The sequence below is a fragment of the Bison bison genome, unplaced genomic scaffold, assembly GCF_000754665.1.
Source record: "Bison bison bison isolate TAMUID 2011002044 unplaced genomic scaffold, Bison_UMD1.0 scf7180017864485, whole genome shotgun sequence".
NCBI lineage: Eukaryota > Metazoa > Chordata > Mammalia > Artiodactyla > Bovidae > Bison > Bison bison.
This window is the reverse complement of record NW_011495045.1, coordinates 1477674-1490244: the sequence shown is the minus strand read 5'-3', so window position 1 is coordinate 1490244 and position 12571 is coordinate 1477674. Positions and strand designations below refer to the sequence as shown.

Here is a 12571-nt window from a genome sequence, read left to right as displayed (position 1 = left end):
AGCCTTTGACTGTGTGGATCACAATAAACTGTGGAAAATTCTGAAAGAGATGGGAATACCAGACCACCTGACCTGCCTCTTGAGAAACCTGTATGCCGGTCAGGAAGCAACAGTTAGAACTGGACATGGAACAACAGACTGGTTCCAAACAGGAAAAGGAGTATGTCAAGGCTGTATATTGTCACCCTGCTTATTTAGCTTATATGCAGAGTACATCATGAGAAACACTGGGCTGGAAGAAGCACAAGCTGGAATCAAGATTGCCGGGAGAAGTATCAATAATCTCAGATATGCAGATGACACCACCCTTATGGCAGAAAGTGAAGAGGAACTAATAAGCCTCTTGATGAAAGTGAAAGAGGAGAGTGAAAAAGTTGACTTAAAGCTGAACATTCAGAAAACTAGGATCATGGCATCTGGTCCCATCACTTCATGGGAAATAGATGGGGAAAAAGTGAAAACAGTGTCAGACTTTATTTTGGGGGGCTCCAAAATCACTGCAGATGGTGATTGCAGCCATGAAATTAAAAGACGCTTACTTCTTGGAAGGAATTTTATGACCAGCCTAGATAGCATATTAAAAAGCAGAAACATTACTTTGTCAACAAAGGTCCATCTAGTCAAGGTTATGGTTTTTCCAGTGGTCATGTATGGATGTGAGAGTTGGATGGTGAAGAAAGCTGAGCACCGAAGAATTGATGGTTTTGAACTGTGGTGTTGGAGAAGACTCTTGAGAGTCCCTTGGATTGCAAGGAGATCCTACCAATCCATCCTAAAGTAGATTAGTCCTGGATGTTCATTGTAAGGACTGATGCTGAAGCTGAAACTCCAATACTTTGGCCACCTCATGCGAAGAGTTGACTCATTGGAAAAGACTCTGATGCTGGGAGGGATTGGGTCCAGGAAGAGAAGGGGACAACAGAGGATGAGATGGCTGGATGGCATCACCAACTCGATGGACGTGGGTTTGGGTGGACTCCTGGAGTTGGTGATGGACAGGGAGGCCTGGTGTGCTGCAATTCATGGGGTTGCAAAGAGTCGGACACAACTGAGCGACTGAACTGAACTGAACTGAATTCTCTATGTAAGGAGAATACACTTGATCTTGATTCTAGATACTTCTTGTGTCCCAGAAGGTGACTTCTTAATAAGGATTGCATAATTTAGCATATTATGTGGCCCTATAATTGAATAATTTGCCCAATCATAGTAATGTGAGTACAGAATTTTTCTGTAACTTTAAATATCTTTATCAAAAGTAATATGTGTAGTTCTTTACAATAAGCAAAATAATGTAGAATTTACACTAAAAAGCAAGTCTTTGCCCCATCTCACTTATTTCCACCATCTTGCCCTAAAAGCAACCAGTTTTAATTATGTTTTATTTTAGATATTTTAGTCACTAGTTTTATGTTTCTAAATAATGTGCCTATTACCTTTTACTTATCAGCTTTAGAAGCGAACTGTTGACTTTCTGCAAAGACAATCAAGAATTTATCTTTATCTTACTTATCCTCCAAACCCCTGCTTACCTCCCCTCTCAGTATCATAAGTCATTACTTAAAACCCTCTATTTCTTACCTTGTTTCTTTAAAGACTTTTGTTTCTTGTTCCATCATGGTACACAGGATCACTTGACTCCTCATTATATATGATGAGGATATAAATATCCCTAAATTTTTCTTCACATTTCTTCCAATATTCTAATCCTCAAGTTACATCACCTCTATTTGTCATTATTCACTTGGAGGAGTTTTTCAAATTTCCTGAATACAAATCCTTTATTGATATAAAGTATTTTCCAGGGTACCTCATTTCTCTTGTAAAGGTGTTTTTGATAAGATTTTAATTTTAATAAAATCCATTTTTTCTCTCTCTATATATATTTTATATATATAGTTGAAGTATATATATGAAGTACAGTTGACTTACAATGTTTCAGGTGCACAGCAAGGTGATTCAGTTATACAAATACACATATTATTTTTGAAATTATTTTCCATCATAGGTTATTACAAGATATTGACTATAGTTGCCTAAGCTTTACAGTAAGTCTTTGCTTGTTGCATATCTATTTTTTAATTAGAAATCTAGCCTTCTATTCATATTAAGTCAAATAAGTGGAATCAAGATGTCATAATTTTTTTAATTAGGCAAGAATTTATAAGTTTTCTAAAATATATATATTATACATACTTATACATATGTATAGAAAATTTTTTCTACTACACTTGATGAAGGCTTGAGAAAGAACATAAAAAAAAAAAGAGATGCAGAAATTGGAGAATGTAAACTAAAAGAAATGGGAGTACTGAATATGAAATAGAAAAAGTGAAACTAACTAGATAAAAGTAAAAGGTCATCATATAGTCCAGTTGTTTTTAAACATGGCTGCTGATTAGAAACATATCTGGAACTCTGGAGAAAAAAGCAATACCTGAACGTTTGTATTTTCAAAAATTTCAAGATAATTCTGACATGCATCTGGATTTTAAAAAGTGATTACAGGTTTTTCTATTTAGATCCCACTTTTGGTGATACACAATTATATTATTTTTCTGTTGACCAAGCATGATACAATGGTATTAAATGACTAATAATTACATAATCACAAGAGTAAAAGATGTTTATTAATTTTCACAATCAATAGCCAGACAAAAAAGATAATTACAATTGTAAGCCATAATGGAAACATGATTAACTTAACAATATAAAATAATTACATACAATTTGAGGAGGTCAAGCAGAGTGATGTGGTAAGTGGTGCATATATGCATATGTTTTCATCAGCTCAGCCAGTCTGTGTCTTTTGGTTGGTGCATTAAACCATTTATATTGGAGGTAATTATCAATACATATGATCCTATTAACATTTTTTAAAATTTGTTTTCATTTTACTTTGTGTAGATTTTTTCCTTCTCTTGTGTTTCTGGCCTAGAGAAGCTCCTTTAGCATTTGTGATAAAGCTGGTTTGGTGGTGCTGAATTCTCTTAACTTTTGCTTGTCTGGAAAGCTTTTGATTTCTCCATCAAATCTGAAGGGCAGTCTTGCTGGGTAGAGCATTCCTGGTTGTTGGTTCTTCCCTTTCATCACTTTAAATATATCATGCCATTCCATTCTGGCTTGTAGAGTTCCTGTTGAGAAATCAGCTGATAGCCTGATGGGAGTTCCCTTTTATGTTATTCATTGTTTTTCCCTTGTTGCTTTTAATATTTTATCTTTGTCTTTAATTTTTGTTAGTTTGATTATTATGTGTCTCGGTGTGTTCCTCCTTGGGTTTATCCTTCCTGGGACTCTGTGCTTCCTGGACTTGGTTGACTTTTTCTTTCCCATTCAGGGAAGTTTTTAGCTATTACCTCTTCAAATATTTTCTCAGCTCCTTTCTTTCTCTCTTCTTCTTCTAGGACCACTGTAATGCAAATGTTGTTGCATTTAATGTTGTCCAAGGAGTCTCTTAGGCTGTCTTCATTTCTTTTTATTCTTTTTTCTATGTTCTGTTCTGTGGCAGTGATTTCCACCATTCTGTCCTCCAGGTCATTTATCCATTCTTATTCTATCTGTTAGTCTTGATATTGATTTCCTTCTAGTGTTATTCATCTCTGTTTGTTTGTTCTTTATTTCTTCTAGGTCTTTGGTCAACATTTCTTGCAGCTTCTCAATTTTTGCCTCCATTCTTTTCCTGAGGTCCTGGATCATCTTCACTATCATTATTCAGAATTCTTTTTCTGGAAGGTTGCATATCTCCACTTTATTTAGTTGTTTCTCTGGGATTTTATCTTGTCCGTGTGTCTGGGACATACCTTTCTGTTTTTTCATTGTGATTAACTTTCCTTAATATGGTTTTTGTTTTAGCTGCTGTGAGACTGTGCTTATTCTGTCTGAGCCCTGATGGATGAAGCTGAGGCTTGTGTCAGCTTCTTGATGGGAGGGATTGGTGTTGGGAAAAATAGTCTGCTCTGGTTGGCAGGGCCTTGCTCAGTAAAGCTTTAACCCAATTATCTGCTGATGGGTGGGGTTGCACTCCCTTCCTGATAGTTGTTTGAACTGAGGCAAACCAGCCCTAGGGTCTGTAAGCTCTATGGTAAGGCTAATGGTGAACTCCAAGAGGGTTTACACCACGGGAGACCTTCCAATGCCCCCATCCCTGTGGGGAGCCCCTACCAACCCATGCCTCCACAGGAGGCCCTTCAACACAAGCAAATAGTTTGGTTCAGTCTCCTGTGGGGTCACTGCTCCTCTTCTCTAGGTCTTGGTGTGCACAAAATTTTGTTTGTGCCCTCCAGGATTGTAGTCTCTGTTTCCCCCAGTCTTCTGGAAGACCTATAATCAAATGCCACTAGCTCTCAAAGCCAGATTCCCTGGGGATTGCCCAGTCCCCTTTGTCAGATTCTCCAGGCTGGGAAGCCTGACGTGGGGTTCAGAACCTTCACAATAGTGCAAGAACTTCTTTAGTATTATTGTTCTCCTGTTTGTGGGTCACCCACCTGGCAGGTATGGTATTTGATTTTATCGTGATTGCACCCCTCCTATTGTCTCTCTGTGACTTTTTTGTCTTTGGGTGTGGGGTATTTTTTTTTTTTTTGGTGTGTTCCATCATCCTTCTGTCAATGGTTGTTCAACAGCTTTGGTTTTCTCACTGAAGAAGATAAGCACACATCCTTCTTCTTTGCCATCTTAAATCAGAAGCCAAAATCCAGTTTATCACTTGTTATTTATGATTAGTGCTGTGTGTCCATTTAAAAAATGTTTATATAGAAAGTTCAGTTCAGTTCAGTCCTCAGTTGTGTCCGACTCTTTGTGACCCCGTCAACCGCAGCATGCCAGGCCTCCCTGTCCATCACCAACTCCCAGAGTCCACCCAAACCCATGTCCATTGAGTCGGTGATGCCATCCAACCATCTCATCCTCTGTCGTCCCCTTCTCCTCCTGCCCTCAATCTTTCCTAGCATCAGGGTCTTTTCAAATGAGTCAGCTCTTCGCATCAGGTGGCCAAAGTATTGGAGTTTCAACATCAGTCCTTCCAATGAACACCCAGGACTGCTCTCCTTTAGGATAAACTGGTTGGATTTCCTTGCATTTTAATACCTTTTTTCTTTTCTATTAACTTTTTGTTTAGTTTGATTGATTAAAAATGATCATAAATTATTTCCTATTCTTTCTATTTAGAGGTAAGTGACATTCTTTATTCTTCTTCAATTTAGGCTATTTTAGGCTTTACCACTAAAACAAATGAAATAGAATGTGACATTCTGGGGCCTTTGAGTCTAGGTAACAAGAAGCATTACAGTAAAAAAAAGAAAGAAAGAAAGAAAGAAAAAAAAAAAAAGGAAATTCTCCAGTGGTCCTGTGGTTGACTCCTAGTTTCCACTGCAGGGGGCCCAGATTTGTTCCTTGCCCAGGGAACTAAGGTCTTGCAAGCTACATGAGGCAGTCAAAAAAGAAGAAGAAGAAGATGAAGCATTGTGGTTTCCATGTCTGTGTCATAGAATGCTCATTCTGATTGAAACTGCTCATGACAGTTTCAGGATACCACAGTCCTGAAACTGCCATGCCAGACTAGCCTAATGGAAAGGCTACCTATAGAGAATAGTGATGGGCCATCCGAGATTTATCACCTATTTCTTTCCACTTACAAGATACATAAATGAAAAAGCCATTTTCAATGTTCCATCCCCAGCAGATGTAACATAAAAAGAACCAAGAAACATGACTGATAGCTAGAATTGAGGCCTCTGACATAAGACCCAACTTGAGTCATATCAGCCAATCCCAGCTTTGCAATCCATCTCAAATGAAGTCTCAATCATTCTGGAAGTGAGAACCAGACATCCTTCCTATGTTGCTGCTGCTGCTGCTGCTAAGTCGCTTCAGTCATGTCCGACTCTGTGCGACCCCATAGACGGAAGCCCACCAGGCTCCCCCGTCCCTGGGATTCTCCAGGCAAGAACACTGGAGTGGGTTGCCATTTCCTTCTCCAATGTATGAAAGTGAAAAGTGAAAGTGAAGTCGCTCAGTTGTGTCTGACTCTTCGCGACCCCATGGACTGCAGCCCACCAGGCTCCTCCATCCATGGGATTTTCCAGGCAAGAGTACTGGAGTGGGGTGCCATTGTTTTCTCCGTCCTTACTATGGCCTACCACAATTTGCCACCCTTAATTTTGAGCATAATAAAATTGTGGTTCTTCAACATCAGAAAGTTTGGGGGTAGTTTGCTATGTAGCAATAGATTATCATGAAAGTTACATATTATTTTAATGGGGTGACTTAGAGTTTACAATATGTATCCTTGACTAATTTCTACCTACATTAAGTTAGTAATTTTACCCTTTCCAGAACAGGCAAGAATATTAAAACAGGTTAGCTCCCTTTATCATCTTCCCCTTTTGTGCTTTTTGTTGTCAAATATTTTTCACTTACGTTTTTGTTTTAAATATAAGAAGACATTATTTTTATTGCTTTAAACAATTAGTATTCACTTTTTATTGTAAATATACATAGCATAAAATTTACCATAACCATTTTTAGGTGTACAATTTAGTGACATGAATTACATTTACAATGTTATGTAGCCGTTACCACTATTTGTTTCTAGAACTTTTACATCACCTCAAACAGAACTTCCTGTAGCTACTGAACAATAACTCTCCATCCTCCCTGCCCACTAGGCCATGGTAACCTCTATTTTACTTTCTGTATCTATGAATTTGTCTATTCTAGGTAATTTCTATATGTGTCCTTTTGTCTCTGGCTATTTCATTTAGTATAATGTTTTCAAGTTTCCATCTGCATATCTGAGGTTATTGATATTTCTCCTGGCAGTCTTGATTCCAGCTTGAGGTTTATCCATTTCGTATGATGCAGAGTACATCAAAGAGTTTTATCTTTTAATGATTTTTATTCTTCTTCCTGCTGAGTCATACTCTGCCCAAGATATCTTTAATATAAACACTAGGTAAAAGATTAAGCACTTATATTTATTTCCTACTGCTGCTAAAACAATTGCCAAAATCTCAGTAGCTTTAAACAACAAAAATTTAAAGATATTAGCAATACTGTGTTCTTTCTGTAGACTCTAGGGAAGAATTTGTTTTCTTTCCCTTTCCAGGCTTTAGAGACTGCCCACATTCCTTGACTCATGGCCTCCTTCCATCTTCAAAGTCAACAAGAACTTACTAAATATGTCTCACATTACATCACTTTAATGCTTACTCTGCTGTTCCCTTTTTCATTTATACAGCCACTTTTTCCACTTAAGCCCCCCTCTACTTTTTTGGTGTGATGATTCACTGACATGAGGAACTCAAAATGACCAGGTGACAGTATCAGTTTCCATTTTAACGGAACTTTTTGTTGTGTGCTTTGGTGGAAGCATTCCTCTGTGGTGGGTGTGTGTACTCAGTTGCTCAGTCATGTCCGACTCTGCAACCCCATGGACTGTAGCCTGCCAGGCTCTGCTGTCCAGGGAACTTTTCAGGAAAGAATACTAGAGCAGGTTGCCATTTCCTCCTTTAGGGGATCTTCCCAACTCAGGGATTGAACTCACATCTCTTGTGCCTCCTGAATTGTCGGGCAGTTTCTTTACCACCATGCCACCTGGGAAGCCTCCTGTGGGTGCAAAGACCTCTATATCCACAGAAAACAAAGGCACAAAGATGAGAAGTAAAATCTTCACTAGTGGATTATTAGAGACAGTATTGAAAGGGAGCTACTTTCATTTACACCCTTTAAATTTCAAACTCATAAACTCTGGTTGGCTATTAATTCAGAACATATTCTATAACATGAAGGACATCACTGGAGTCTGAAAAGTGTTGTCACTGAAACTATAACTGCAACTGAGTATCCAAAATGCCAGACCAACATTCTATCAGGCTAGGTGTTTTAGAGTAATGGGGAACAAGGTCAATCAGACAGTTCAGTCACTCAGTCATGTCTGACTCTTTGCAATGCCATGGCTTACCTGTCCATCACCAACTCCTGGAATTTGCTCAAACTCATGTCCATCCAGTTGGTGATGCCATCCAACCATCTCATCATCTGTCATCCCCTTCTCCTCCTGCCTTCAATCTTTCCCAGCATCAGAGTCTTTTCCAATGAGTCAGTCTTCACATCAGGTGGTCAAAGCATTGAAGCTTCAGCTTCAGCATCAGTCCTTCCAATGAATATTTAGGACTGAGTTCCTTTAGGATTGACTGGTTTGATCTCCTTTCAGTCCAAGGAACTCTCAGGAGTCTTCTCCAACACCACTGTTCAAAAGCATCAATTCGTCAGCACTCAGCCTTCTTCACAGTCCAAATCTCACATCCATATAAGACTACTGTAAAAAACATAGCTGTGACCAGATGGACCTTTGTTGGCAAAGTAATGTCTCTGCTTTTTAATATGCTGTCTAGGTTGGTCATAGCTTTTCTTCCAAGAAGCAAGCATCTTTTAATTTCATGGCTGCAGTCACCATCTGCAGTGATTTTGGAGCCCCCCCAAATAAAATCTGTCACTGTTGTTTCCCCATCTATTTCCCATGAAGTGATGGGACCAGATGCCATGATGTTAGTTTTTTGAATGTTGAGTTTAGAGCTAACTTTTTTACTCTCCACTTTCACTTTCATCACGAGGCTCTTTGTTTTTTCTTTGCTTTTTGCCATAAGGGTGGTGTCATCTGCATATCTGAGGTTATTGATATTTCTCCCAGCAATCTTGATTCCAGCTTCTTCTTTATCCAGCCCAGCATTTCACATGATTTTACTCTGCATATAAGTTAAATAAGTAGGGTGAGTAGCCTTGACATACTCATTTCACAATTTGGAACAAGTCCGTTGTTCCATGCCCAGTTCTAACTGTTGTTTCTTGACCTGCATACAGATTTTTCAGGAGGCAGGTAAGGTGGTCTGGTATTCCTATCTCTTGAAGAATTTTCCACAGTTTGTTGTGATCCACACAGTCAAAGTCTTTGGCGTAGTCAATAAAGCAGAAATAGATGTTTTTCTGGAACTCTCTTGCTTTTTCTATGATCCAGTGGATGTTGACAGTTTGATTGCTGGGTCCTCTGCCTTTTCTAAATCCAGCTTGAACATCTGGAAGTTCTCAATTCACATACTGTTGAATCCTAGCTTGGAGAATTTTGAGCCTTATTTTGTTAGTGTGAGAGATGAGTACAATTGTGCAGTAGTTTGAACAGTCTTTGACATTGCCTTTCTTTGGGATTGGAATGAAAACTGACTTTTCCAGTCCTGTGACCACAGATGAGTTTTCCAAATTTGCTGATGTATTGAGTGCAGCACTTTCACAGCGTCATCTTTTAGGATTTGAAATAGCTCAACTGGAATACCATCACCTCCACTAGCTTTGTTTGTAGTGATGCTTTCTAAGGACAACTTGACTTCACATTCCAGGATATCTTGCTCTAGGTGAGTGATCACACCATCATGGTTATCTGGGTCATTAAGATCTTTTTTGTATAGTTCTTCTGTATATTCTTGCTACCTCTTCTTAATATCTTCTGCTTCTGTTAGGTCCATACCATTTCTGTCCTTATTGTGCCCATCTTTGTATGAAATGTTCCCTTGGTATCTCTAGTTTTCATGAGAAGATCTCTAACCTTTCCCATCCTATTGTTTTCCTCTATTTCTTTGCACTGATTATTTAGGAAGGCTTTCTTATCTCTCCTTGCTGTTCTTTGAAACTCTGCATTCAGATGGGTATATCTTCCTTTTCTCCTTTGCCTTTTGCTTCTCTTCTTTTCTTAGCAATGTGTAAGGCCTCCTCAGACAACCATTTTGCCTTTTTGCCTTTCTTTTTCTTGGCGATGGTTTAGAATACTGCCTCCTGTACAGTGTCACCAACCTCTGCCCATAGTTCCTCAGGCATTTAGCCTGTCAGATCTAATCCCTTGAAAATATTTGTCATTTCTACTGCATAATCGTAAAGGATTTGATTTAGGTCATACCTGAATAGTCTAGTGGATTTCCTTGCTTTCTTCAATTTTAATCTGAATTTTGCAATCAGGAGTTCATGATCTGAGCCCCAGTCAGCTCCTAGTCTTGTTTTTGCTGACTATGTAGAGCTATCCAGGAGTATAAAGTATCAATTCCAGTGAGAATCAAGTGTTAGCCTTTCTGTAATGCAAGTGTTCCAACTAACTGATATCCCACATGAAACCTGGTTAATTTCCTCAAGGAATGAGACTGTATCAGGGGATCAGTGTTGCTCTCTACTTTGACAAAGTGGACACTCAGCAGTCGTAGTAGCCAGATACAGTGAGTAAAAATTCATGTTGTTTATCGCACGAATAACCTCCATTCCTGTTGGCATGGCCATTTTGTTCACGAGCCCATTGGACAAGAACAGCGGCTAGGGCAAAAAGGCTGACTGAATGGGTCAACTTGCACACTTGATTATTAATATTCTTCTCTGCTGAGATTGCTTTTTGTTGAGAATTGATATGGGATACGAATATCTTCACAGTTGATGCTCAAGTGTGAGGGGTCTTCCCTCTTCCCCAACAATTTTTCTAACCAAAAAACAATTTTCTTTCCAAATCCCTGACCATCCAGCCAAACCATCAGTTATTCTCCATCTATAGATCTGTATCACTGGCCATCTTTCCTTCCAGGCATAGTATACAATGGGTATGATGCTTGAAGTTCTGTCCCCTATAAGTATTTCTCTTTTGAGCCACTCTTTGATGAGGTTCCATACATATATGGAACTTCCTATGGGTCACACTTTGCACTAGACCTCCTGAGACCTACTAGGTCCTGAATTTACCAATAGAATTCTAAGTGATGCTGTGTGACTTCCACGACAAGGCCTTGCAATTTCTCTCTCTCTGTCTATATGTCTCATACTTTGAAACCTACACACTGCAGAGAAACTCTAACTGAAAGTGTATGTGGAGAGAGAAGCCAGGCCATCACAGATGTTCCAACAATCCAAGCTGAAGACCCAGATAGTGTGTGAGACCATATTAAATCACCCAACTCCAATCTGATCCAGCAAATGACTAGGCCCAAATACATGACTCCACACAAAAATAGAAGTTCTCTTTCAACCCACAGAAAATGGTTTTTGCTTTAAGTCATTACATTTGAGAGTGGTTTGATACGGTAATATACAAATTTAGAAAATACTGTTCAGATTTCAAACATCATAAATTTTTCTTGATACTCAGTTTGGGGTTTTACTTAAGAATATTACATCTTCCTTTCAGAAAGAATATCATTTGTGTTGATATGGGCTGCACCATCTCCCACAGGCAATTGTGGTGGGACTTCATATTGTGATACTAGTTTTAAAGATTACTTCAACTTGGCTTTATTTGATTTGATTTAATATAAGCAAAGGAGCGGATGGGGAACATTTTAAGAGTTATTAAGGGTTTTGGGAGGAATAAGGTATGAGAGGAAAGTTACCAAAGATAGCTTTCCAGGATACAAGAATTGCTTGGAGTAGTTTGACTAAATTTGCACTAACATGAGAAGAAGATAAGGTTGGTAAATCAGTGGAATTACTACAGGAATAAGGAGGCTTTTGTAATGATAATAATAGATAATATTTGTTGAATGCTCTTCTGTGCCAGAAGCTATTCTAAATGCTTTACAAATGTTAACTCATTTATTCCTAAATGTAGCTGTATGAAACAGTACTGTCATTCCCATATTTTAGATGAGAAACTGAGCATGGAGGTTAAGCAGCTTGTTCAGGATCAAGTACTTACACAGCTAGTAAGTACTAACACTTGAGCCCAGACAATATCATGCCATACTTAGTGTGCTTAACCTCTAGGCTGTGTTTTGTCTTTCTCCTACATTACTCTGGACTATACAAAAGTGATACAACCAAAGTTTTGGACATTTTATTTACACTTCCTTGCAATAGAATTACCAATTTAAGGGTAAACCCCTATGAGAATAATACCAATATTACCTGGCTTGTGAAAGCAAACCGTGATTGGATAATATTTCTAAAATCTATTTCACAACAGTAAAATCTATCTCATGATTTTCACTCATTTTTCCCTAATTAGGCAAAAAGCTAATTAGAGGTAGGAAACCCAGTTTTAACAGTAAAATCCTATTGTTTGAACCTTTAGAATGTCGCTGTATTCCAACACTTTAAACGTCTGATTAACATAAGAAGACAAGGGGAGCCACGTCAGATAGTGAGATATATTAATCCTAAAGAGGTAAGGACATTATATTTTTTTCATGATGTATAAATACGTTTATTTTTTATTCTTTTCAAGTGAAGTATAATTGCTTTACAATGTTGTATTAGTTTCTGTTCTACAACGAAGTGAATAAGCTTTGCTGCTGCTGCTGCTGCTGTGTCCCTTCAGTCATGTCCACTGATTTACCGTCCCATAGACGGCAGCCCACCAGGCCTCCCGTCCCTGGGATTCTCCAGGCAAGAACACTGGAGTGGGTTGCCATTTCCTTCTCCAGTGCATGAAAGTGAAAAGTGACAGTGAAGTGGCTCAGTCGTGTCCGACTCTAGGGACCCCATGGACTGCAGCCTACCAGGCTCCTCCGTCCATGGGATTTTCCAGGCAAAAGTACTGGAGTGGGGTGCCATT

General features: G+C 38.7%; 1 protein-coding gene across 1 annotated transcript in view; it reads left to right on the top strand.

Annotated features, from left to right (window-relative positions):
* LOC105005068 (chromosome unknown open reading frame, human C11orf65) overlaps positions 1–12571 on the top strand; it is a 73170-nt gene that overhangs the window by 9731 nt on the left and 50868 nt on the right. Inside the window, exon 2 of the mRNA XM_010862923.1 lies at positions 12089–12181. Within this exon, the coding sequence (XP_010861225.1) occupies positions 12089–12181 (93 nt within the window). The remainder of the gene's footprint in view (positions 1–12088; positions 12182–12571) is intronic.